The following is a 24,320-nucleotide window of genomic DNA, read 5'->3' as shown; positions in this document are numbered from 1 at the left end:
AAAATGGGGAAAAAAATAAAATAAAGACACGTACACAAGATTAGTGGGATAGTGGTTTATTTTAAAAATATTACCGCATTAAACACTCGTGGCTTTCTCTCTCTCTCCAAAGACATATTCACAATTTCAAAATAAATTAATAAGTAATCTTCCCCTCCTCCTTCACCAGCCCCACCCGGTATTCGGAGTGGATCTCCAATGAGAAACAAAAAGGAAAGAAGAGGTGATCGGATGCTTCCCAATAAGACTGCCGCAGTGCAGGGAAATCCAGATATCGGAAAGGGGAAGAAACCGGAAGGCTATTCGGGAAGGGCGAAGGAGAGAGACCCAGGCACCTTTTGTCTCTCTGGGCCCCCAAAATCTCTGGGGAGGCAGGAAGGGACCGAAGCCGGGCTCTTAGAAGATGCTTTGGATGAGAGTGGAAAGAAAAACGGACCTTTTTTTCGTCACGCGTCACCCCAAAAAGCAAGGATGAAGCTGCTGTGCTCTGGGAGTTAAATCAACCGGGGTCTCTGCGTGCCACCTGTGCCATGCCGAGGGCCAACGCAGCCAAGAAAAGGAGTCATAACCACCCACTTTTAATACGGTGGCAGCTCGGGCACTGAGCCTGCTTTCGTGGTCCCCGTTCCAGAACATTTCCGGGGCTCAGTGCTGCCAAATCTGAAGTCGGATGTTACCCCTGGCCCAAACACAGCCTCACCTGTATAACCCAGGTGTTTTTAGGGGCCTTTCTTGCTGACCTGTGCCACCTGCGTGCAAACACAGGACGGGTGGCTGGCCTATTTCTCCCTTGCAAAACTGGACGCTCCTAGAGGCATTTTAACCATCTCCCCACAAGGCCACCCACCCCTCTTTCCTTCCTGCCATCATTGCAGGCAAATATGGACAGAGACCCCCCTGGTCAGCGTCCGAGCCTGTTGCGGAGAGAGTGGCATCTCAGCAGTTGGACTCTTTCTGCTCTGGATTCACACTCGGTCACCCGACCCAACTCTACCCTCCACACGAGGACCCTGCCTAGGAGCAGCTCCAGAGGTTGCCAGGAACAAACGCCAGATGTTCCCACAACTGCAGGGGGGAAAAAACACCCCTTGCTTCTAAAACCAGGCTGGGAGGGGGAAATTTTGCACTTCCTGTACCTCCTCTCCAGCAGGAAGTGGGTCAGGAGTCCTTGCCCGGCCAAAACCGCAGGATTAGAAATGCAGAAAGTAATAAAATATTTTTTTTTTAGAACCATTTACAAATATATATATATATATATATGTATAGCTGTGGGGTTTTTTTTTTTTTGTATGTGTGCACGCTCATGTATGTATATACATATATGGATAAAAACCATATACATATATTTAGAAAAAACAAAAGAGTTTTTTAACAGTTGGGAAAAGGAAGGAAAGAAAGGAAGGAAGAAAGAGAAGGATGAAAAGAGGAACGTGCTTCCCACGCCCATCCCTTTGTACAAAACCCGTCAGTCAAACTGGTCGGAGCAGCCGGCCAGGAGGCCAATTTTATTCCATCTTGGACATCTCAAACTTTGTGGTCACTATTTCCTACGGTGGGAAGAAAGAGAAAAAGAGAAATTAATTAGTACAGTGTTTCTCAACCTTGGCAACTTGAAGATGTCCGGACTTCAACTCCCAGAATTTCCCCAGCCAGCGCTGGCTGGGGAAATTCTGGGAGTTGAAGTCCGGACATCTTCAAGTTGCCAAGGTTGAGAAACACTGTCCTAACCACTGCTTGGGAATTCTGAGAGTTGAAGTCCGGACATCTTCAAGTTGCCAAGGTTGAGAAATACTGAATTAGTATTTTGATGCTTTTCAGCCATTCCTGCTGAATATCAGCCTGATCACAAGGCATCTTCCGTGCCTCTCCCCTTCTTTCGATCACCCCCCTCCCCAAAAGGCTCTCTGAAAGCTTTCAAAACAGTCTTTCTCAAACTTGGCTGCTTTGAAATGGGTGGACTTCAACTCCCAGAATCCCCCAGCCGGCTTGCTAGTGAAGCTGAGCCATTGACTTGAGATGGAGGGGCTACAGAAATTGAACAAATAACCAAATAAATTTGGGCTTTGGGGCAAAAGGTGAAAAAAGGGGCAGGTTTACCTCGTCGGAGTCCAGCAGCGGTGGCAACATGCTGGAAAAGCAAGGAGGGAGAAAGTTACACGCAGAGACGACAATAAAACTCTAGAAATTCTAGGTTTATGGCACGGATTAAATCCCTTCGACTGAACGATCTAATTTCATGGAAGTTTTTTCTTGCCATGCTCCAAAAAAATAAAAATAAAATAAAGACCCCCCTGAGTTTCTTCTAAGCTTTTTGGCTAAAATGCAGGAATTGATATCTTCGCATAATAATCCCTTCAAGGGTGCAATTTTTTTACTACAACCCTTCAAGAGATTGGAGTCCAAATGACCCAAATGCAGGGAAATTCTCACAAGCCACAAACAAATAAAAGACTTACACATCAGCCATGGAAGAGGGAATGTTTTCTTCAACCCATTTCAAGTCTTCATCCTGGAAGGCGACAAGGGGGAAGAACTTAAGCCCGTGAGGGAGGAGGAGGAGGGGGGGAGAGAGGGAGGAGGAGAAAAAGGAAGAAGAAAAAAGAGGAGGAAGAAGGAAAAGGAGGAGGGGAGGGGAAACAGAAGGAGAAAGAAGAGAAGGAGGAATATGAGGAAGTGGAAGAAGAAAAAAGAGAAGAAAGAGAAAGAGGAAGGAAAAGGAGGAGGGGAGGAGAAACAGAAGGAGAAAGAAGAGAAGGAGGAATATGAGAAGTGGAAGAAGAAAAAAGAAGGAAGAAGAAAAAGAAGGAAAAGGAGGAGGGGAGGAGAAACAGAAGGAGAAAGAAGAGAAGGAAGAATATGAGGAGGGAGTGGAAGAAGGAGAAAGGAGGAAGAAAAAAAGGAGAGGGAGAAGAGAAAGAGAAGAAGGAGAAACTCCATCCAAAAGTCTCACCACTCGGTTGCCTTTTAGAATCCCGTTGACTTCCGGTTTCCCACCCCTCATCTTCATCCCTGCGCCAAAGAGAAGGAGGGAAAGAGCAAGAGAGAGAGAGAGAGAGGGAAAAGGGGTGGGTGGGTGCAGGGAGGCCCACCCCTCCCTTCCAGATCCAACATCCCAGCCCAATCGAGACCCAGCTCAGGTGGGGGAGATTTTTCCTTGGCAAAGACCCCTCCCGCAAGGAGAGTGCAAGAGGGAGGGGAAGGGGGAGAGGGGCACACCTACAAGTGTGCAAAGACACACCAACCCCTTGAGAAAAGGCAGGCCGGGCTAGCAGGAGCCCCTCTAAGCCTCGAGAACCAAATGAGTTGGGGGGCGTGGGGGGGGCTGGGGCGGACGAGACCCCCGGGCAAAGCTTACCGAAGACTTCGTTGACCACCTGCTCCTCTTCCTCTTCCTCCTGCTCGCTGCCTTCGTCCACCAGAGGCATGAAGGCGTATCTGTAGGGAGGGGGGGGGGACGGCAGGAAGCGGGCATGAGATGGGGCTGGGGTCTCACCTGCAGGAGACCCTTCCTCCCTCGCTTGAAGGAGATGCTCCACCTTCTCTCAAGGAGAAGGGTGGGGTTTTCCTCCCCCTTGAGAGAAGAATGAAACACGGAATCCCCCTGGGCAAGGGAGAGAGAGAGAGAGAGAGAGAGAGTCCTGGGTTCCAGTTCCGACACCTTTGATTATTGGCGGAGGGCCTCCAGAGAAACATGATCACCAGCAAGAGGATGGAGAAGAGGAACCTCCAGAAGGCGTCGTCGATCCAGAGTTCCCGCCAGTCCTGAAGGAGAAGGAAGAGGAAGGGTGGTTGTGCGGGAAACCCGAGAAGGTAGAGGTAGACCTCGACTTAACAACTATTGATTTACTCACTGTTCGAAATGAACAGTGTTAAAAAGGGGAAAAAAAGTGGGTTTAAATGAAGAAGGGGAGGAGAAAGGGAGCCAGCCTGCTTACTCACGGATTGGCAGGTGGCAAGATGGAAAGTCTTCGTAGTCCAGACGATGAAGATCAGCGAGGCTGCGAAGAGAAAAGGGAAAATGCCGAGGTGGCACAGTGGTTAGGAGTGCAGTACCGCAGGCCACTTCAGCTGACTGTGATCTGCAGTTCACCGGTTCTAATCTCACTGGCTCAGGGTTGACTCAGCCTTCCATCCTTCCGAGGTGGGTGAAATGAGGACCCGGATTGTTGTTGGGGGCGATATGCTGACTCTGTAAACCGCTTAGAGAGGGCTGAAAGCCCTATGAAGCGGTATATAAGTCTAACTGCTATTGCTAAATGCAAGTTGTGGGTGGCTGCAGGAGGGAAGTCTTTGGAAATTAAAATTTAACCGAGGGATTTAATATCCTGTTCCAGGCGTTACGGTCCCAGCCTATCTGATAAACGCTGGAGGAGTTGGGGGGAAGATAGCCAGGAGTTTTTTTAAAAAAATAAATAAATCTTGAGTAGATATAAAACAGCAGTGAAAATCTGAGCGGTAGCACAGAGCTCTTCCGCCAAATTTTAATTTCAAGCCTGAGAATGTCTTTTAAGGACAGGACGATCGTCATCTAAACCCGATGATTTTCCCGTGAGTTCATCCCCACTTTTGCCAAAATCTGCGTTTTGCGATGTAACATTCCTCTTCTCCATTTTATTATTTATTTGCATCTCGCCTGTATGTATGTATGTATGTATGTATGTATGTATGTATGTATGTATGTATGTATGTATGTATGTATATATATATATATATATATATATATATATATATATATATATATATATATATATATATATATATATATATATATATATATATATATTAGATTTTTTACAACCCCTGGTAAGGCCCAATTATGGGAGGAAGCTAACTGCTTCCATCATCTGTCCTTCGGCTCGTCACAAGAGTCCATCACGACAGAAACCCAATTTTTTTTTTTACTGTTGCCTTTGTTATATTTGTGTTTTTTTAAATTTATTTATTTGTGCTGATAAATAAATAAAGGGAGACTAGTATAGATCTATTTCAAGCTATTTAGCTCTCATCAGCTAGCCATACCCTTACTGGGATTTGAACCTGGGCTATATGGCATACTAGGCACACTAGGCAGAGATCTTAGCCATTAGGCCACAGGCTTTTATCCGTTATCAGCGAAGCCAGGGTGAAAGGTATCTATTAGATTTTTTACAACCCCTGGTAAGTTAGCTTCCTCCCAAATTGGGGCTTACCAGGGGTTGTAAAGGGAGACTAGTATAGATCTATTTCAAGCTATTTAGCTCTCATCAGCTAGCCATACCCTTGCTGGGAATCGAACCTGTGCTCTATTGCCTCTTAGGCAGATGTGTTAACCATTGAGCTACAGAGCTCAACTCCTTATCAGCCAGGCCAGGGTGAAAGGTATATATTTAAAGTGTGACCTTCCTCCCATATTTGGGCATACCAGGGGTTGTGACTTTATATATATATATATATTTTACAAATAACTCAAGGTGGCAAACACCCCTGACAAAAGCTTCCTCCTATTTTCCCCCACAACAACCCTGTGAGGTGGGTTGGGGGGAGTGAAAGGGACCAGCCCAAAGTCACCCAGTTGACCTTCAATGCCTAAAGCGGGACTAGAACTCCCGGCCTCCTGGTGATTGTCCAAATCCACCCAGTTGACCTTCATGTTTAAAGAGGGACTAGAACTCACTGTCTCCCAGTCTCCAGCTTGATACCTTAACCACTAGACCCAACTGGCTCTTTAAAGCAAGTCCCGTCCCCAACAAGGATCTCCCCCTCCCCACAATTTGAGCAACAACAAGGCAGTGCCTCCCCCCCCCCCAAAAAAGCCCCCCCCAGGCCCCGTCTCACCTATGACGGCGAAGATGAGGGTGTTGGTGAAGTGACGGTAGAGAGAGAGTTTAACCAGGTTCCTTCGCAGCTTCAGCAGCTTCATGGTCTGCACCAAACTGATCAGGATGTGCCAGGGGTCAAGGAGAAGAAGAGTGTGGCAAGGAGGGTGGGATGGGAAGGGGGTGGGAGATGCCGAGACGGGACCCGCGTCAAGAGGAGTGGAGCCTGGGTGCCTCTCCAGAGAGGGCGGCTTGGTGGTTTAACACCCAAAGTGGTGTTGGGTTCATCAGGGTAAGGTTTGCACCCAAACCTGGACATGGGCAACTCTCGGTTGTGAACCTGTGGCTCCCAAACCCTCTCCAGAAGGGGTGTGGTACCCCTCCTTTATGACCTGTGGACTTCAACTCCCAGAATTCCTGATGATGGAGCAGCCATGACTTCTAGACCAGTGTTTCTCAACCTTGACAACTTTTAAGTCCTGTGGACTTCAACTCTCAGAATCCCCCAGCCAGCGTTGCTGGCTGGGGAATTCTGGGAGTTGAAGTCCACAGGACTTAAAAATCCCCCAAGGTTGAGAAACACTGTTCTAGAGGCCAGCTGTTCCATTGGCTAACCCTTGTCACTGTTAGGAAGTTTCTCCTTAGTTCTAAGTTGCTTCTCTCCTTGATTAATTTCCACCCATTGCTTCTTGTCCTGCCTTCAGGTGCCTTGGAGAATAGTTTGACTCCCTCTTCTTTGTGGCAACCCCTGAGATATTGGAAGATGCTATCATATCTCCCCTAGTCCTTCTTTTCATTAAATTACAATACAATACAATACAATAGCAGAGTTGGAAGGGACCTTGGAGGTCTTCTAGTCCAACCCCCTGCCTAGGCAGGAAACCCTATACCGTTTCAGACAAATGGCTATCCAACATCTTCTTAAAGACTTCCAGTGTTGGGCATTTCACAACTTCTGGAGGCAACTTCTGTTCCACTGATTAATTGTTCTCACTGTCAGGAAATTTCTCCTCAGTTTTAAGTTGCTTCTCTCCTTGATTAGTTCCCACCCATTGCTTCTTGTTCTGCTCTCAGGTGCCTTGGAGAATAGCTTGACTCCCTCTTCTTTGGGGCAACCCCTGAGATATTGGAAGACTGCTATCCTGTCCCCCCCTAGTCCTTCTTTTCATTAAACTGGACGTATCCCGCAACCGTTCTTCCGACGTTTTCGTCTCCAGGACTTCAATCATCTTCTCTGCCCTTTTTTGCAAAACCTCGAACGTATTTTTTTGCAACCCAAAACTGGATGCTGTACTCCAGGTGTGGCCTTACTAAGGCTTTACAAAGCGACGCTAACACTTCGCCTGATTTTGATTCTACGCCTCTGTTAATGCAGCCTAGAGCAGTGTTTCTCAACCGTGGCCACTTGAAGATGTCTGGACTTCAACTCCCAGAATCCCCCAGCAGTGGTTAGGACAGTGTTTCTCAACCTTGGCAACTTGAAGATGTCCGGACTTCAACTCCCAGAATTCCCCAGCCAGCATTCGCTGGCTGGGGAATTCTGGGAGTTGAAGTCCAGACATCTTCAAGTCGCCAAGGTTGAGAAACACTGGCCTAGAGTAGCATTGGCTGTTTTGGCACATGGCTGGCTCCACGTTTCGGCGATTGTCCCATTAAGCTCCATCGGGCTTCCGGGGGAGGTGCTTGCCGCCGTTGGCAGCTTAATGAAGCTGCCCTCAGAGTTCTCGTTCGTATATCCATTAAGCTCCATCAAGGGGTCAGGAGAAGCCCACCCACCCACATTGGAAACCAGGAAGCCCACCCACCCACATTGGAAACCAGCTCAAGCTCATTACCCGGTCCCTCCCCTTTTGAAAGCCAACTGTTTGGGGAAGAGGGAGGGGGGAGGTCAGGGGTGGAGGGAGGCCCAGGACCCCAGAGAGTCCCCCCACCCAACTCCCCCCCACCCCCCATCCCCAGCAGGCCAGGGCCACAGAGGATATCCACCAGCAGAGAGCAGAGTCAAGCAGAGCAAGGGGAATAGCCGCTAGAAGCACCAAGTCATCCTGAGCCTGGGATAAAACAAGAGAAAGGAGAGAAGGAGAAAAAAAAAGTGACGGAGAGGAAGAACGAGGAGAGAAGGCAACAGGGGGCGCTACAAACACTGCTTTGGGGGGGGGTCACTGGTCCACCAGGGCAAGCGGGACGGGAAGACCGAGCAAAGGGAGAGGGAATGGTGGCTTTGGAGTCCAGAGAGGAGATTTGGGCCCGCTTACAGTTAGTCCTCGGGTTACGAACACGGCGGCCATAAAGCAGGCCATTCCCACGACCGAACCAACTTTTACAACTTTTATAAATTTACAGCTTTTACAACTTTTATAAATGGGCCGTTTTGGCTGAAAATCAGGAAAAAATATGCTGGTTTTCGGCAAAAAAAATGTCATAAAAGGCAGTCACGCGACCCGGGGGGATACTGCAAATGGACATAAAGTGAGGCCAGTTGCCGAATGTACAACTCTGTGTGTGTTTGTGTGTGTGTGTGACATGGCTGTGCAGCCACCCCCCGGCTGTCAAAAATTCAAAACTGGGTTGTGCGTAGCCTTGGGGAGCCCTGTCAGAACTTCCGACGGCCCCTAAGCAAACCGTCATAAGTTGGGAACTTCCTGTAGAGCGTGCACATTTTGGGGAAAGACCCCTTTTCCAACTGGGGGAGGGGGGTGTTTGGGAAACCCCAAATCCGTGGTCTCGAACAGGAAGGGATTCGCTGCTCAGGGTGGGAAGAAACCAGCCGTGTGAATCGAAAATCGGTCCGTAAGTGGGAAAGTGTCTAAGTTCTCCCACTCAGGATCTTTCGGGATGTGTTTTTAGTGACCCAGCAGCCTAATTTTTTTGGGGGGGCTAATTCTGTCTACAAAGCCAGATTCCTCTCCTCCCCCCACCCACCCGCGGATGCCCTGAGACCAAGGAGGGGGAGCTGGGGGTGGGGGGGCGAAGTTTGGGGCAAAGGATATCCACCAGACGATACAGGAGTCGACAAAAGCGAGAAAAATCTCGCAGCTCAAGGTAACCATGTTAGCTTGTTCCTGGGGGTGGGGGGGTGGGGGGGGAATAATCAGAGGCTGAGTGAGCAGACCCCATCCCCCCCGCCTCCCCCACACTGCAAGGCTCCCGCCCAGCCCAACCCCCCCTTGCCACGAAGTCCTTCTCCCACCCCCTTACCGATTTCACCCGCAGCACGCCTTCGATGATGGAGAAGACCAGGTACATCAACCCAACACCGACCACGCGGTTCAGAAGGGCCCCAAGGCGCGGCCTGCGGGGGAGAAGCAGAGGGTGTGACGCTGCGAGTCCAGCTTTTTTGGGGGGGGAGGGCACTGGCATTATAGCGGTTCAGCCTTAAGGCAATCCCCAGGAGACAGTGAGTTCTAGTTCCCCCCTAGGCACGAAAGCCAGGTGACTTTGGGCCAATCCCCAGGAGACAGTGAGTTCTAGTTCCACCCTAGGCACGAAAGCCAGTTGCAGGACCAGGAGGTGGTGAGTTCTAATCCCACCCTGGGCATGAAAGCCAGCTGGGTGACTTTCAACCAGTCAGCCCAACCCACCTCGCAGGGTTGTTGTTATGGGGAAAAGAGGAGGAAGGACTATTTAACTATGTTCGCTGCTTTTGAGTTATTTATTAAAAACGAGGCAGTGGATATATAAACCAACAAATTCTGCAATTAAACTGTGCCAGAAGCAAATAAAACATCCCTTCCCTTATTGACACAGCCGCCGCCCCGATTCACGTCATTAAATGAATGCGGGCGCCATTACACCTGAGTCTGTTTCGGATCCTGCTTCCATTCTGCAGGACTCAAACCTGGAGACCACCTTCCCGCTCCTCTGAAACCACAACACTGCAAGGTGGCTTTCGGGGCCCCCCAGGAAAGAGTCAAGTTGCCCGGCTGGCTTCTGTGCCGATGGGCTGTGCCCTGCCCCCCCCCTCCTTCCCCTGTGCCCGCCGTCCGCTCTCACTTGACTATGCCGTATCCCAGGCTGGCGAGGATGACGAGGACTCGAGCCAGCATCCGCTTCACAGCACACAGCACCTCACCGAAGATGACGGCGCCTTGGACTGCAGAAGGGAGCAGAGAAATGGAGAGTACCGTATTTTTTTCGGACTATAAGACGCACCAAGATTTTGAAGAAGTAAGAAAGAAAGTTTTTGCCTTCCCTCAAAAGCACTCTGCAGGCTTCAGGAGGGCCGAGGGAAGGCAAAAAAAGCCTCAATTTTTGCAAAAAATGGCCTGTTTTTTTTTGCAAAACTGGGATGCAGGGGCCGGGCTTCGGGAGGCCAAACATGGCAATATTTGGTGTATAAGACGCAGCAACATTTCCACGCTCTTTTAGGGGGGGAAAGGCGCATCTTATACTCCGCGGTTTCGTCAGCACGCTTTTGTCGAGCGCGCATTTGTCGGTGAACCTTGCAGTACAACACCCATCATTCCTTTTAGTGGGGCTGGCAGGCGATGGGAACTGTAGTCCAGTCTGCACAGAAGACCCCCGTGCTGACCAAGGTAGAAGGACCCTCCGTTGGGACCCCGGCACAGATTTGGGGGTGGTGGTGTTGTCTCTACCCACCTGATTGGCCTTCGCTTTGAATGCTCTGGAATTCGGCGTAGAAGACCGCCTTCTCCAACATGCCCAGCAGGATAACGCCGCCGATCCAGAATTGGATGCGCAGAATGTCCCGCCAGTAGCAGCCCAGGAGGATCAGCCACAACACGCCGTAGAGCACGTAAACGATGCACATCACCATGTAGAACTGTGAGGGAGAAGGATCCCACCACGGATGAACGGTGCAGAAGGGCGGAGAAAGGTTGAGGGACAAAGGAATTACTCTCTCTCAATTATTGGCCAAACTCGTCTCTAGAGGAGGGGTCTCCAAACTTGGCCACTTTAAGACGGGGGAGGGGGCTTCAATGCCACGTGGCTCGCTGGGGAATTCTGGGAGTTGAAGTCCACAGTTCTTGAAGGCGTCAAGTTTGGAGATCCGTGCTCTAGAACAGTTTCTCCCACTTGGCAACTTTCAACTGGGGGAATCCCACAATTCTCCAACCAGTATGTTAATGAACTGACGGGTGAACTTCAACTCCCAGAATTCCCCAGCCAGTATGCTAATGAACTGATGGGTGAACTTCAACTCCCAGAATTCCCCAGCCAGTATGCTAATGAACTGATGGGTGAACTTCAACTCCCAGAATTCCCCAGCCAGCAGGCTAATGAAGTGATGGGTGAACTTCAACTCCCAGAATTCCCCAGCCAGTATGCTAATGAAGTGATGGGTGAACTTCAACTCCCAGAATTCCCCAGCCAGTATGCTAATGAACTGATGGGTGAACTTCAACTCCCAGAATTCCCCAGCCAGCATGAAGCTAATTAAGTGATGGGTGGATTTCAAAAGTCCTGGAGAAACACACTCGCAATGCCCTCTGCTCACCTGAGCCATAAAACGGGGGACTTACCACCTTGAGGGGCCACTCCGAGGCAGAGATGTAGATGTACTGAGGATGTTTCATCTGAACGTCAACTACAAGGCGGAACGGGAAAAAGACACCGGTGAAAAAGTTTGCAACTTCTGGAGAAGAAGCAGGAGGAGAGACCCCCCTGTGATGGAACTCCAACCCAAACTTCCTTGACTGCTGGACTGCTGGGCGTCTGAAACCCCCCCCACCTCAAAATACAGCAGCTGTATCCCACCCCAGCACGGCCTCTGGAAGTGGATTCGAGAAAGGCTTGGACACATTCTTCTCCAAAGTGCAGAAGACACACACACACACCCACAAGATCAAAGAAGACTGGACAGAGGGACTGAATGGTTGGAGGTGAGGGGTCCTTGCCCCCAGTCTCCCATAACTGAAGTCCTTTTAGAACAGTGTTTCTCAACCTTGGGGACTTTAAGTCCTGTGGACTTCAACTCCCAGAATCCCCCAGCCAGCACAGCTGGCTGGGGGATTCTGGGAGTTGAAATCCACAGGACTTAAAGTCGCCAAGGTTGAGAAACACAGTTTTAGAAGAAAGTCCCTTCTACGGGTGAAGACAGAAGATATCATCTTTTGCTTGGTCCATCAAAACCGGGCCCTCCACTCACTCGAGAGCTCCCAGTTGGGCGAGGGGCTCGCGATGCTGAGGATGAAGACGTAAGGGCCATCCTTCCAAGTTTCGGCAACGGTGATGGGCTAGACCAGAGGGGGGAAAAAAACAATGGATGGATTCCTGCAGTGGCCATCCCAACATCTCTGGGAAGTCCTCTACTAGGGGGGGAAGATTTGAGCAGAGGTGGCTGGATTAAAGAAATAACCAGGGGGACAGCTTCGAAACACAGCCAGATTCGGCTGAGCCCCCGATTCCCGGAAGAGTCGTAAAAGGAGGAACCGACAGTTTAAGGGAGATCAATATTTCACATTTAATGTCCTGATCAGAAAGGAAACTCGGTGCCCCCACTTCAGTAGGGGGTCCATCGAGGAGCTTCCTGAATTCCTGCCTCCCCCCACCCCATCCCCTGCAAGGCCCAGGGCCCATGGAGACCACCAACCTCCAATTTCCTCTTTGGCACATCCACTTTTTTCTTCTCTTCTGCAGGTTCTCCATGGGCCGAGAGAGGGGGCTTCACCTCCTGCGTCTCGCTGGGCTTCTGGGCCTCCTGATGTGGGGGGTCGGACCCCTTCTCCTTGTCTCCTCCCTTGGCCTCTCTCTTTCGCACAGAGGTCTGCGGAGGAAGGAGGGGGGGGTCAGGAGGGGGCGGAAGGGGAGACCCCCCATAGATGACTTTTGCTGTTTTACATAATCTTTTCAAATATCTGTATAATTCAATGCTTATAGAGCCGAGGTGGCGCAGTGGTTAAATGCAGCACTGCAGGCTACTTCAGCTGACTGCAGTTCAGCAGTTCGGCGGTTCAAATCTCACCGGTTCAAGGCTGACTCAGCCTTCCATCCTTCCGAGGTGGGTAAAATGAGGACCCGGATTGTTGTTGGGGGCGATATGCTGACTCTGTAAACCGCTTAGAGAGGGCTGAACGCCCTATGAAGCGGCATATAAGTCTAACTGCTATTGCTATTGCTACCGCCTGTAAAGGACCAGGAAGGACCTCCAGGTGAGGGGAGCGCCATATAAATTATAACAAACCCAGTGAATCCTCGACTTATGACCACATATGAGTCCAAATCCTCTGCTGCTAAGCGAGACAGTTGTTAAGCGGGTTTTCCCCCCTTTTCCAACTTTTTTTTTCGCCGCAAATTTTCAAGCGAGTCACTGCCGTTGTTAAGTGGATCTGGCTTCCTCCTTGACTTAAGGTCGCAAAAGGGGGTTCCGCGTGATCCAGGGACTTCTCTGCGGCCGTCATAAACATGAGTCAGTTGCCACGGGGATGGCGTGACCAATGGGGACGCGGCAGCGGTCGTTAAGGGTGAAGACCAGCCCCAAGTCATTTTTTTTTCCCCAGAGCCGTCATAACTCTGAACTAAGCAAACGGTTGTAAGTCAAGGACTTCGTGTAAGGAGCATTGTTTTCAGTTTACTAGTTTTAAGGCCAAGTTAAGTCACCTGCTGGCCACCAGAAGCACCTGGACTTTGAAGGCAAAGGTGTAGCCCACCTTCACCCACCCCCCCCAATCAGTTTCACCCCCTCCCCTCATTGCCAGAATCCCCAAGTCCCCCCAGTCGGTTACCCCTTCATTTGAGAGGTGCCTCAGCTTTTTCGGAAGTGGGAGTTCCTGGACGTTCAACTGAAACAGAGAGGAGGAGAAGAGGCAGTGGCGTTAGTCGAGACCCTCCAAATAATACTCCCCCACCCCCCATTCAAGTGGACCAAGTTATGAGTTTCCCACCGTGGGGTCCTTGAGGCCGAGAGTTGGGTGGGGGTCTTGCAGACGTCTGATGACCCAACTAGGGAGCATCGTCAGTGCTAGGAGGGAGTGGGGTTTGCTCCCCCGTTGATATACACCAGTGTTTCTCAACCTTGGTAACTTGAAGATGTCCGGACTTCAACTCCCAGAATTCCCCAGCAGTGGTTAGGACAGTGTTTCTCAACCTTGTCAACTTGAAGATGTCCGGACTTCAACTCCCAGAATTCCCCAGCCAGCATTCGCTGGCTGGGGAATTCTGGGAGTTGAAGTCCGGACATCTTCAAGTTGACAAGGTTGAGAAACACTGATATATACACTCATTTGCCCTGCCGGTGTTAGTGGGGGTGGTTTCCCCCTTGCTAGGCTCTTGATTAGGGTCTTGTTTTCTGCTTGATCGTTTGTCGGGTGTTAATCCCTGCTTATCTAGACGTTGGATGCTGGAGGGGATGAATTCCCTCCTGCAAGCCAGCACTGATCAAGCTACCTAGCTGGGCTACGAAACGTCTGCAAGAAAGCCACCAAGCCCAAGGACTCCACAGTCCTCTTCCCTGCAAACCGCCTTCCCTGCTAGCAGTGATGACGTTACACAGCTGGGTCGCGAAAGGCCTGCAGATTCAGAGAGCTGCAAGGACTCTGCGGTTTCAACCCTGAGCTATGCACTCTCTCTCCCATCAGCTTCCCCACCATGAGGCTACTCTGGTTCTCCAACCGCTGGAAGGCCACCCCCTGGGAGTCCTCCGTGCTGAGCCCGCACCTTGTGCAACTGTCCGCACTGCACCGAGGTGTTGTTCCAGGTGTACTCGCCGTCTCCCAGGACGCTGGCTTCAATGTCGGGATTGCTCAGGTAGGTCAATGCTTCGTTTTCCTGAAAGGAGAAAGGGCTAAGAGAGCCCACCCACCAAAACCCCTGGAACCGTCCGCCAGCTGTCAAGTGGGTCCAGATGCCCAGCCCTGAGGAGGGGGAGTCCCTTCCCGCTGAGCCCCACGGGGGGTGTGTGTGGAGGGGGTTAAGGTTCCAGCCCATCCCTCAAATCCCTCCCTGCGGCGACCAGCGGCTCACATTTATGTAGACTTCATGGTGGCAGCGGGAAGTGCGGAGGTACCAGGTAACGTTCAGGACCCCGTCCTGATCCTTGCAGAATTCATGGGGAACTGTCCCCCCCAAAAGAGAGAGAAATATAAAACTCCTGGAAATCACCCCAGCCAGTCCAAATTTCGATTTAATTCTCCCGCTTACATTTGAGGATGATCCAAGTCCCTTTGAACATCGTCTTGGAGAAGATGAAAAGATTCTTTTGGTTCTGGAAAACAAGAGAGAGGACAAAGGGGTCGGTCACTCCACCAAAGGCCTCGAGTTCAAATCCAGCCTGTTCCTAAGATCCAGCTGGGATAACACGGAAATAACTTTCTGCTCTGGACAAAGGAACTTCCCGGGGGGGGGGGAGGGAATGTTTGGAGATTCTTTCTGGGAAGAAACAGCCACGAAAGGCGTGGGTAGATTTTGGGGGAAACCCCACACACACACACTCCAAGATAACTGTCAAACAATGCTATAATGCGGCTAGAAGAGAATATTTGTAGCTGGGTGTCAAACTGCAGGGTCCCTGCATACATTTTATGGCCCAGCTAGGTAACTTCATCAGGGCAAGGAGGGAGTGGGGGTTTGCGGAGTGGAGGAACAATTGTGGGGGTGCTGAATGAGTTTGGTGGTTTCCTCGCAGGCGTTTCATGACCCAGTTCGGTGTAACATCATCAGTGTTAGAAGGGAGTGGGGTTTGCTCTCTGTTTATGTAGGTCAGTGGGAAATTCTTGGTGGTTTCCTGATTAAGGTTTAGTTTTCTGCTTGGTTTTTTTTGTCTGCTGTTAATCCCTGCTTATCGGGGGTATAAGTAGCAGGGCGAGTTATTATCTAAGCCAGTGTTTCTCAACCTTGGCGACTTTCAGTCCTTTGGACTTCAACTCCCAGAATCCCCCAGCCAGCATAGCTGGCTGGGGGAATTCTGGGAGTTGAAGTCCACAGGACTGAAAGTCGCCAAGGTTGAGAAACACTGATCTAAGCACAGGGAGTAAACCTTATCTTCAGAAACACTGATAATGTTATTGATCATGTCTGCTATTTGATTGGCATCCAAAGAACGTTTCTCAACCGGTGGCTGAAGATCTCTCACCCGAACTCAGCCGGCCACACAGTGCATTCCCACTGCCCAAATTGCCATTCATTCCTCTCTATGGGGCGGAGGATGGAGTGGGGTGGAGAAGCCCCTTCAGAAGCACCCAGCCCAAAGTCCCCCTTGCAAAGGAAGCTGACCCCCTGGCATAGCAGGTCAGCCAGGGCAGGGACCAGACCCTATGCCCATGCTTTCTTTGGAGGAGGGGGGGGCTTTGGTGGCTATTGAGGGAGGGTCCTTCCTTCTTTTTTGCCCACCCACAGCATCGAACGTTTAAACCCTCATTTAAAAAAAGAGAAATAAAGTTGTCTGTCCCCCCCCACCTGTGAAATCAGTTGCTATGGGGGACTGCTGGGGGGTCTTTGGAGTGGAGAGGGGGGCAGGGGGAAGGGCAACCATCCAACAATCCCAGAGAGGGACCCCCAGCCCCACTGGGGGGGGAGGGACAGAGAGAGAAGAGGATGCAGGGCAGGAAGTTCTCCCGGCTGTCCACTCCCCACCCCCACAGGCTGCCCCCTCCTTCAAGAAAGACAGGGGGGCACCCAGAGGCCATCTAGCCTGGTCTTGGATGGTCCTGATGGAAAGGAAGTGAGGCGGGATGCTCTCGGATCGGCCAGCCGGACCACCCTGCCCATCCTCCCGAGCCAGGCGCCGTACAGGATGGGTGGGGATGGTCTCCCCGGGACCCTCCATCACCCTCCCCCGCCCCCTCCCGGTGACGCCACAGGTCTGGGAAGGCCCCGCCCCCCGCACTCACCCCGCCGCCGGCCGTCCGGCTCCAGCGGCCCGGCTCCGATGCAGTCCCGCCGGCCAGCCCCGGAGCCAGCGCCGCCCCGGCCAGCAGCAGCGGCAGCATCAGCCGCCAACCCCGCGCGCCCCATCCCGCCGCCATCCTCTTCCGGCTCGCGCGTCACGTGGCCCGAGGTGGGGCGGGGCGAGGCGATGGGCGGGCGCAGAAGGAGGCCACGCCCCCTCCAGGCAGCCCGAGCCTCTTCTAAGGCGGGCTTGAAGGGCGGTGGACTCCAACTCCCAGAATCCCTCAGCCTGAGGACACCCACCTCCAAGCTCACTAGCAGGCGGGCTGGGGACTCTGGGAGTTGGAGTCCACCCCTTTTCAGGTTCATTAGCATGCTGGCTGGGGATTCTGGGAGTTGGAGTCCACCCCTTTTCAGGTTCATTAGCATGCTGGCTGGGGGATTCTGGGAGTTGGAGTCCAGCCCCTTTTCAAGTTCATTAGCATGCTGGCTGGGGATTCTGGGAGTTGGAGTCCAGCCCCTTTTCAGGTTCATTAGCATGCTGGCTGGGGGTTTCTGGGAGTTGGAGTCCACCCCTTTTCAGGTTCATTAGCATGATGGCTGGGGGATTGTGGGAGTTGGAGTCCAGCCCTTTTCAAGTTCATTAGCATGCTGGCTGGGGTTTCTGGGAGTTGGAGTCCAGCCCTTTTCAAATTCATTAGCATGCTGGCTGGGGTTTCTGGGAGTTGGAGTCCACCCCTTTTCAAGTTCATTAGCATGATGGCTGGGGGATTGTGGGAGTTGGAGTCCAGCCCTTTTCAAATTCATTAGCATGCTGGCTGGGGATTCTGGGAGTTGGAGTCCAGCCCCTTTTCAAGTTCATTAGCATGCTGGCTGGGGATTCTGGGAGTTGGAGTCCACCCCTTTTCAGGTTCATTAGCATGCTGGCTGGGGATTCTGGGAGTTGGAGTCCGGCCCCTTTTCAGGTTCATTAGCATGCTGGCTGGGGTTTCTGGGAGTTGGAGTCCAGCCCCTTTTCAAGTTCATTAGCATGCTGGCTGGGGTTTCTGGGAGTTGGAGTCCACCCCTTTTCAGGTTCATTAGCATGCTGGCTGGGGATTCCGGGAGTTGGGAGTCCACCCCTCTCCAAGTTGCCCAGTTTGAGAAACGCTGGTTTAAGCGGCCGTCCCCGTCTTTGCGGCGCTCTGCACCTGCCCAGGAGCGCCCTTGGCTTGAATTGCAACACTTCTCCCCCCCCCCCCCCGTCCTGCTTCTCTCCTTGGTGAGTTTCTAACCGTTGGTCCTTCTGCTTTTCTGGGGCTTTGGAGGATAAGTTGACCCCCCCCTGTGGGGGGGAGCCCCTCGAATCCTGGAAGGCTGTTCTGAGGTTCCCCCCCCCCCTAAAATAGCCCATTAATTCAGAATGAAAGCCGTGCATTGGTCCAAAGGCAAACTTGGCCACTTTAAGACTGGTGGACTTCAACTCCCAGAATTCTCCAGCCAGCAAAGCTGGCTGGAGAATTCTGGGAGTTGAAGTCCACCAGTCTTAAAGTGGCCAAGTTTGGGAACCTCTGGTCCAAGGGCTGCTCCTGCTCTTTTGCGGTTTGTTCCGTTTTGCAATCCGTTTCGGGCCGAATCCCAGTCGGGCCTAGCCCCCTCCCGGTGCCTCCCCCCCCCGAACCCCTCAGCATTGACGTGCGGGACAGCCGGCGCGGAGAAGACCTCTGGAGGGCGCCCGCTTGCAAGGCGCGGAGGCGCTAGGACCCCGCGGGCTCCCCTGCTGATCCGCTGCAGTGAGTAGTCGGGGCGTGGTAGATCCCGCAGGAGATCCACCGCCGCCCGGACAACTCGCCCCGAGCAGCCTTGGCCGACCAAGCAAGGTAAGCGGGGCTGTGCGGGATGGGGGGGGGAGAAGCCGGCTGGGAGTTTGGGGGCTGGCGGGTCTCCCTTCCTCTGCGCTGGATCCCGCTGGTTTCCTGGGATCCCTTCGGCGGACCGCGGGAGGAGATCTACTTCCTGGCCGGGCCTTCTGCGCCTCTCTCCCTTGCCGGGACCGGTTCCAGAGCGCTCCGCTCCCCGGGCTCAATGGTGGCTGGCTTCTCCCCCGGGATCTCCCTCGATCCCTCCCGGCTAGATTCCTCTCGCTCTTGGGATCTCCTGGGCCGCCTTCCGCTCTTCTCTCGCGCCGCCTTATTTGGGGGCGCAAAGGACAGCCCGGAGCCTCGCACAGCTGTTGGACTTCGGGTCCCATCAGGCCCAGCCAAAGAGTACCAGGCTGACTGCCCCCCTCAATGCTCCTCCATTTCTTCGGACTCCCCCACTCCCATCAGCCACAGCCAGGAGGGATGGGTGTTGTAGTCCAACAGCTTCTAAGGGTCCTTGCTTAGATCTACACCGGACTCCCTCTAACAGTCCTTCATTTCTTTGGACACCCCCCCAAACTCCCATCAGCCACAGCCAGTGGACAGGAGTGATGGGTGTTGTAGTCCAACAGCTTCCAAGGGTCCTTGCTTAGAACTACACTGGACTCCCTCTAACAGTCCTTCATTTCTTTGGAAACCCCCCCCCCCCAAGCTCCCATCAGCCACAGCCAGTGGACAGGAGTGATGGGTGTTGTAGTCCAACAGCTTCTAAGGGTCCAGCATGGTCCTTGCTTAGATCTACACTGGACTCCCTCTAACAGTCCTTCATTTCTTTGGAACCCCCCCCCCCCAAGCTCCCATCAGCCACAGCCAGTGGACAGGAGTGATGGGTGTTGTAGTCCAACAGCTTCCAAGGGTCCAACAGGGTCCTTGCTTAGATCAGTGTTTCTCAACCTTGGCAACTTGAAGATGTCCGGACTTCAACTCCCAGAATTCCCCAGCCAGCATTCGCTGGCTGGGGAATTCTGGGAGTTGAAGTCCGGACATCTTCAAGTTGCTAAGGTTGAGAAACACTGGCTTAGATCTACCCCAGGATTGGTGGAGAGAAGGCGCCTAGAGCAAATGGCAGCCAGCCCCATAGAGGCCAAAGTGGGTAACCCCCCCTCCCCCAATTGGGATCCCCGCAGGGACCCCCAAGAGCCGTGAGCATGATCTGTCGCGCCCCTGGCAGAGTTTGTGCATCGCCGTTCTGAGGTAGGATTGCTTGCTTGGGCTTGCCATCCCAGTCTGGGTCAACCTTGCCAAGTTTTAAAGCTGTGGACTTCGACTCCCAGAATCCCCCCCAGCCAACAAGGGGACTTCTGGGAATAGAAGTCTCCCTGGGGAATTCTGGGAGTTGAAGTCCACAGCTCGGAAAGGCCCCACACTACATATTATATGCTTTGTTGCATAAATAAAAGGCCTTGATTTGAAATGGTGTCGAAGTACACAATCTTTTTCGTGTCTTAACAGGTTGGGGAGCTAGCGTGAAATTCTCTTTATTTCCGTGTTTCCCAACCTCGGCAATTTTAAGAGGGGTGGGACTTCGGCTCCCAGAATTGGGAGTCCACCCATCTTAGAGCCACCATGGTTGACAAACCCTGGTTTATTCGATGTCGCTTCTTGAGCGAACCTGGTTACTGAATTTGTATTACTAAACAACTCTCAAGGAAACCAACTCTCTTTTTCTGTACTGTGCAGGTACTCCACGCTTGAATGCAACCTGCAAACCCAGGGAGTTATGTGCATTGAGTAAACTATGAGTAAGCCCCGGCTTGCAAATCCAGCTGTAGGACAGGTTTATTTGTTTAGTATCTGAAGCGGATGGTTCTTTTATCTAGCGATTTTTCCCTGCCCCACCCATCGGATGGATCTTTAGCCAGCTGGGTGATCCGGGATCTGGGGAAAGGGGCTAGGAGGGAAACTGAGTCTCATGGGGAATGGGAACCCTCATTTTTGGGCAGACAAGGGGAGGGAACTGGCTGGGGGATATATCTGAAGGGCGCCAGCTGAGCTGGAAGGGACCCGAGAGGCCATCTAGTCTGACCCCTTGCTCACTCCAGAAATCCATTACAATATCATTAGGAGGAGTTAGATTTGAACAAATCTTTCTCTCTCTGCTAGTTAAAAAAAACAACCCCATTCTACTTTGGTTCTAGTCCATTTGATGCAGTTGGTTTTGTACCCTATACGGGTGGTCCTCAACTTTACGACCGTTATTGAGCCTGAAATTACGGCCGTAAATTGAACTCTAGATGAGAAGGATTATCGAATGAATGAATGAATGAAGCCGGTGGATAAGTGATTTGTCACATGTCCCTGGCCAATTTTGGCCCCTTTTTTTTGCCATGGTTGTAAAGTGAACCTCGCAGTCGTTAAGCAAACAGCTTATTCACCGGAAGTGTTTTCCCTGGAAACAGGGAAATAAAGGCTGGCCTTCATTCAAAACATTGTACGCTCAGTCACATGACCCCAGGACATAAAACAATCTAGGGTTCCCTGCCTAAGCAGGGGGTTGGACTAGAAGACCTCCAAGGCCCCTTCCAACTCTGTTATTCTATTCTATTCTAGTATAAAATGTGGGCCAGTTTCCAATGCAGTTCACAGGGCCGTTTGGGGGGTGGGGGGGCGGGATAGGCAGCTGTCAGAACTTCAAATCTGACGTGTGAGTACCTTTTTGAGAGGTTTGTCATAACTTTGAACGGTTGTAAGTCCAGGACCACCACTGATAGATGTGCGAAGCCAGTCTTTTTTTTCCTCCTAAATGCAGGAGTTTTAATTGTAACCGGTTTGAGCAATTTTGCTGAAAGTGTATCCAAGAATTAAAAGGGAGACTTTCCATCTGATGCATTAAGGCAGTGTTTTTCAACCTTGGCAACTTGAAGATGTCCGGACTTCAACTCCCAGAATTCCCCAGCCAGCATTCGCTGGCTGGGGAATTCTGGGAGTTGAAGTCCAGACATCTTCAAGTGGCCAAGGTTGAGAAACACTGCATTAAGGGAGAGAGAGAGATTCATTGTGGCAACTGAGTAATTCCTGTGTAGCCTTTGCATACCAAAACAGTGTTTCTCAATTTTGACAACTTTGAGGATTGTTTTTTTTTCTGTTTAACTCTCTGGGCTAAAGAGACTCTGGTGGGTTGTGGGTCACTTCCTCCAAGAGGCATTGACTCATTATTTTTTTCACCAGGAAGAAGAAGAATCTTTTAGTCATGAATCATCAGAATATTAAAAGATCTGAAACGCTTTAAAAGCTTCCCTCTTTGTTAACAGGGGGACCCTGTGCAGCCAGGACTTCCCTGCTCCTTTCTTTCTGGAGTTTTCCTTTTTGTTTTTTTGGAAAATATGATTTATTTGTAAAATTTATGAGCTGATGGCCTTGGCCTACACACTGCTAGCCCTTGTGGCCCTCTGTTTCCAAATGAGACGTTTACTCTAAAAACACCATAATTTCCTATTTCTTTTTTAAAAAACCGCTCCCAGTTTTGCTTTCCGTGTTGTTTTCTGTTTTTCTTTTCTTCAACATACAAAGAAATAATTATACTGAATTAAAACACAAAGCAATTGGGGGAAACTCCAGGTGTTCTGCACCATATTAAAACTTGTGATCATTTACCGTACCTTCTCTCTCTCTTTCTCTTTCTCTCTCTCCTCTCTCTCTCTTTGTTTTTTCTTTTCTCTCTCTCTCTCTCTCTCTTTCTTTCTTTCTCTCCTCTCTCTCTCTTTGTTTTTCTTTTCTCTCTCTCTCTTTCTCTCTCTTTCTCTTTCTCTCTCTCTCCTCTCTCTCTCACTCTCTTTCTTTTTTCTTTTTTCTCTCTCTCTTTCTTTTCTCTCTCTCTTTCTTTCTCTCTCTTTCTCTTTCTCTCTCTCTCCTCTCTCTCTTTGCTTTTCCTTTTCTCTCTCTCTTTCTCTCTTTCTCTCTTTCTTTCTCTCTCTCTCTCTTTCTCTTTCTCTCTCTCTCCTCTCTCTCTCTCTCTCTCTCTTTGTTTTTCTTCTCTCTCTCTTTCTCCTCTCTCTCCCACTCTCTTTGCTTTTTCTTTTTTCTCTCTCTCTCTCTTTCTTTTCTCTCTCTCTCTCTCTTTCTCTCTCTTTCTCTTTCTCTCTCTCTCCTCTCTCTCTTTGCTTTTCCTTTTTTCTCTCTCTCTCTCTCTTTCTCTCTTTCTTTCTCTCTCTCTCTCTTTCTCTTTCTCTCTCTCTCCTCTCTCTCTCTCTCTCTTTGTTTTTCTCTCTCTCTTTCTCCTCTCTCTCTCACTCTCTTTGCTTTTTCTTTTCTCTCTCTCTCTCTTTCTCTCTTTCTTTTCTCTCTCTCTCTCTTTCTCTTTCTCTCTCTCTCCTCTCTCTCTCTTTCTTTTTCTTTCTCTCTCTCTCTCCTCTCTCTCTCACTCTCTTTGTTTTTTCTTTTCTCTCTCTCTTTCTTTCTCTCTCTCTCTTCTCTCTCACTCTCTTTGTTTTTTCTTTTGTCTCTTTCTCTCTCCCTCTCTCTCTCTTTGTTTTTTCTTTTCTCTCTCTCTTTCTCTCTCTCTCTCACTCTTTGTTTTTCTTCTCTCTCTCTCTTTCTCTCTTTCTTTCTCTCTCTCTCCTCTCTTTCTCTCTCCTCTCTCTCTTTGTTTTTTCTTCTCTCTCTCTCTCTCTCTCTCTCTCTCTCTCTCTTCTCTCTCTCTCTCTCTCTCTCTCTCTCTCTCTCTCTCTCTCTCTCAACAGGTCCCCTGCATTAAATCCTATTTCTCAGCCCTTCCTGAAAATGTTCCTCGTCAAAAACTTCATCGGAGGCGGCGGAGGCGGTGGTGGAGGCGGCGGAAATATCAATATTGGAAATGTCATTGGAGGGTTTTTAGGTGGGGGCGGAGGGGGTGGGGGCGGCCAAGGAGGAGGAGCCATGAAATTTCTGGGCGGAGTCATCAGTGCCATCAGGTGAGTATGCGCTCTTTCTAAATGTTTATGTTTTGTTTTATTCATTTTGGGTGTGGGACTCTGGAGGTGCACAGAACGGGGAAATGTTTAGTATCATATTATTGCACTTGTGTTTTATATTAGAATGCTAAGGATTTGGAAATGACTATTTTCCTGCTTGGCGTTTGGTAAGGCAGGAGTGCTTTCCACACCTCCAAGAAGGGAAGTTTCCTAAATCATTGTTGGGCCTTTCCTTTCACTGATAGGCTAAATAAAGGTGTAGCAAGCATGGAGGCTTAGGTCAAAAAAAAAAAAACCTTATGGTCTAGCAACTTGCATTATTTTTTTTGTTTTTGTTTTTTAATATTTTATTATTTTTTATTAGTAAAGGAAAAATACAACAGCCAATAGATTGCAAAAGACAATACAACATCCACCACTGTTTTGCTTTACATTTGACTACGTTTCGAGACATTTCCATAATAACAAAATCGTTATAGACATCAAAAGTTAGGCTTCTTCTTCCCTCCCTCCCTCTTTCCTTCCCTCGTTTCTTCTCTGCCACTCCCCTTCCTTCCCTCCCTCCTTCCCTCCTTCCCTCCTTCCTTCCCTCCTTTCTTTTCTCCTTTTCTCCTTCCCTTCCCCCTCCCTTTCCTCTCTTCCTTCCCCCCTTCTTTCTCTCATACATTCCCTCCTTCCTTCCCCTCCTTCCCTCCTACCTTTCTTTCTTTTCTCCTAGATTCCCTCCTTTCTTCCCTCCTTCCTTCCTTCCTTTCTTCTCTCCTTCCTTCCCTCCCTCCTTCCCTCCTTGCTTCCCTCCCTGCTTCCCTCCCTCCTTCCTGCCCCGCTTTCTTCTCTTTCCTCTCTCCTTCCTTCTTTCCACCTCTCCTTTCCCTTCTCTCCTTACTCTTCCTCCCCTTTAACCTTCCCCCCTTCTTCCGATTCCTCCCCTCTTTCCTACTCTTACATTC

General features: G+C 50.6%; 1 protein-coding gene across 2 annotated transcripts; it reads right to left on the bottom strand.

The window, feature by feature from the left end:
• Positions 1-1,108: 1,108 nt before the first annotated feature.
• Positions 1,109-16,732, bottom strand: LOC106557086 (Golgi-pH regulating cation channel). Of its 2 annotated transcripts, none has more exons than XM_087728247.1 (20): positions 16,583-16,732; positions 14,895-14,958; positions 14,718-14,809; positions 14,412-14,522; positions 13,481-13,537; positions 12,349-12,522; positions 11,905-11,992; positions 11,279-11,343; positions 10,395-10,578; positions 9,789-9,888; positions 8,994-9,087; positions 8,786-8,857; positions 5,815-5,923; positions 3,940-3,998; positions 3,659-3,762; positions 3,356-3,435; positions 2,951-3,009; positions 2,457-2,509; positions 2,098-2,128; positions 1,109-1,547 (listed from the first exon to the last, which is right to left on the bottom strand). In XM_087728247.1, exons 1-20 carry the CDS (start codon positions 16,715-16,717, stop codon positions 1,506-1,508), a joined length of 1,773 nt encoding a protein of 590 aa, XP_087584373.1. In that variant the 5' UTR covers positions 16,718-16,732; the 3' UTR covers positions 1,109-1,505. The 2 variants fall into 2 exon arrangements, with proteins under 2 accessions (XP_087584373.1, XP_087584374.1); XM_087728248.1 differs by lacking the exon at positions 8,786-8,857 and adding an exon at positions 7,778-7,846.
• Positions 16,733-24,320: the final 7,588 nt, after the last annotated feature.

The sequence above is a fragment of the Thamnophis sirtalis genome, unplaced genomic scaffold (genome assembly GCF_051295495.1).
Source record: "Thamnophis sirtalis isolate CommonGarterSnake01/CBP01778 unplaced genomic scaffold, rThaSir2_p1.2 scaffold_13, whole genome shotgun sequence".
NCBI lineage: Eukaryota > Metazoa > Chordata > Lepidosauria > Squamata > Natricidae > Thamnophis > Thamnophis sirtalis.
The sequence above is the reverse complement of the archived record's forward strand: the minus strand, read 5'-3'. Positions and strand labels throughout refer to the sequence as shown.

Bases quoted from the DNA above. Each gene is read 5' to 3' on its own strand.
- LOC106557086 (XM_087728247.1), bottom strand. From the start codon at position 16,717: ATGGCGGCGGGATGGGGCGCGCGGGGTTGGCGGCTGATGCTGCCGCTG. The intron at 14,959-16,582 runs GTGAGTGCGGGG...CTTGTTTTCCAG, and splicing joins GCCGGACGGCCGGCGGCGGG to AACCAAAAGAATCTTTTCAT. The intron at 2,510-2,950 runs GTGAGACTTTTG...GTCGCCTTCCAG, and splicing joins TTCTAAAAGGCAACCGAGTG to GATGAAGACTTGAAATGGGT.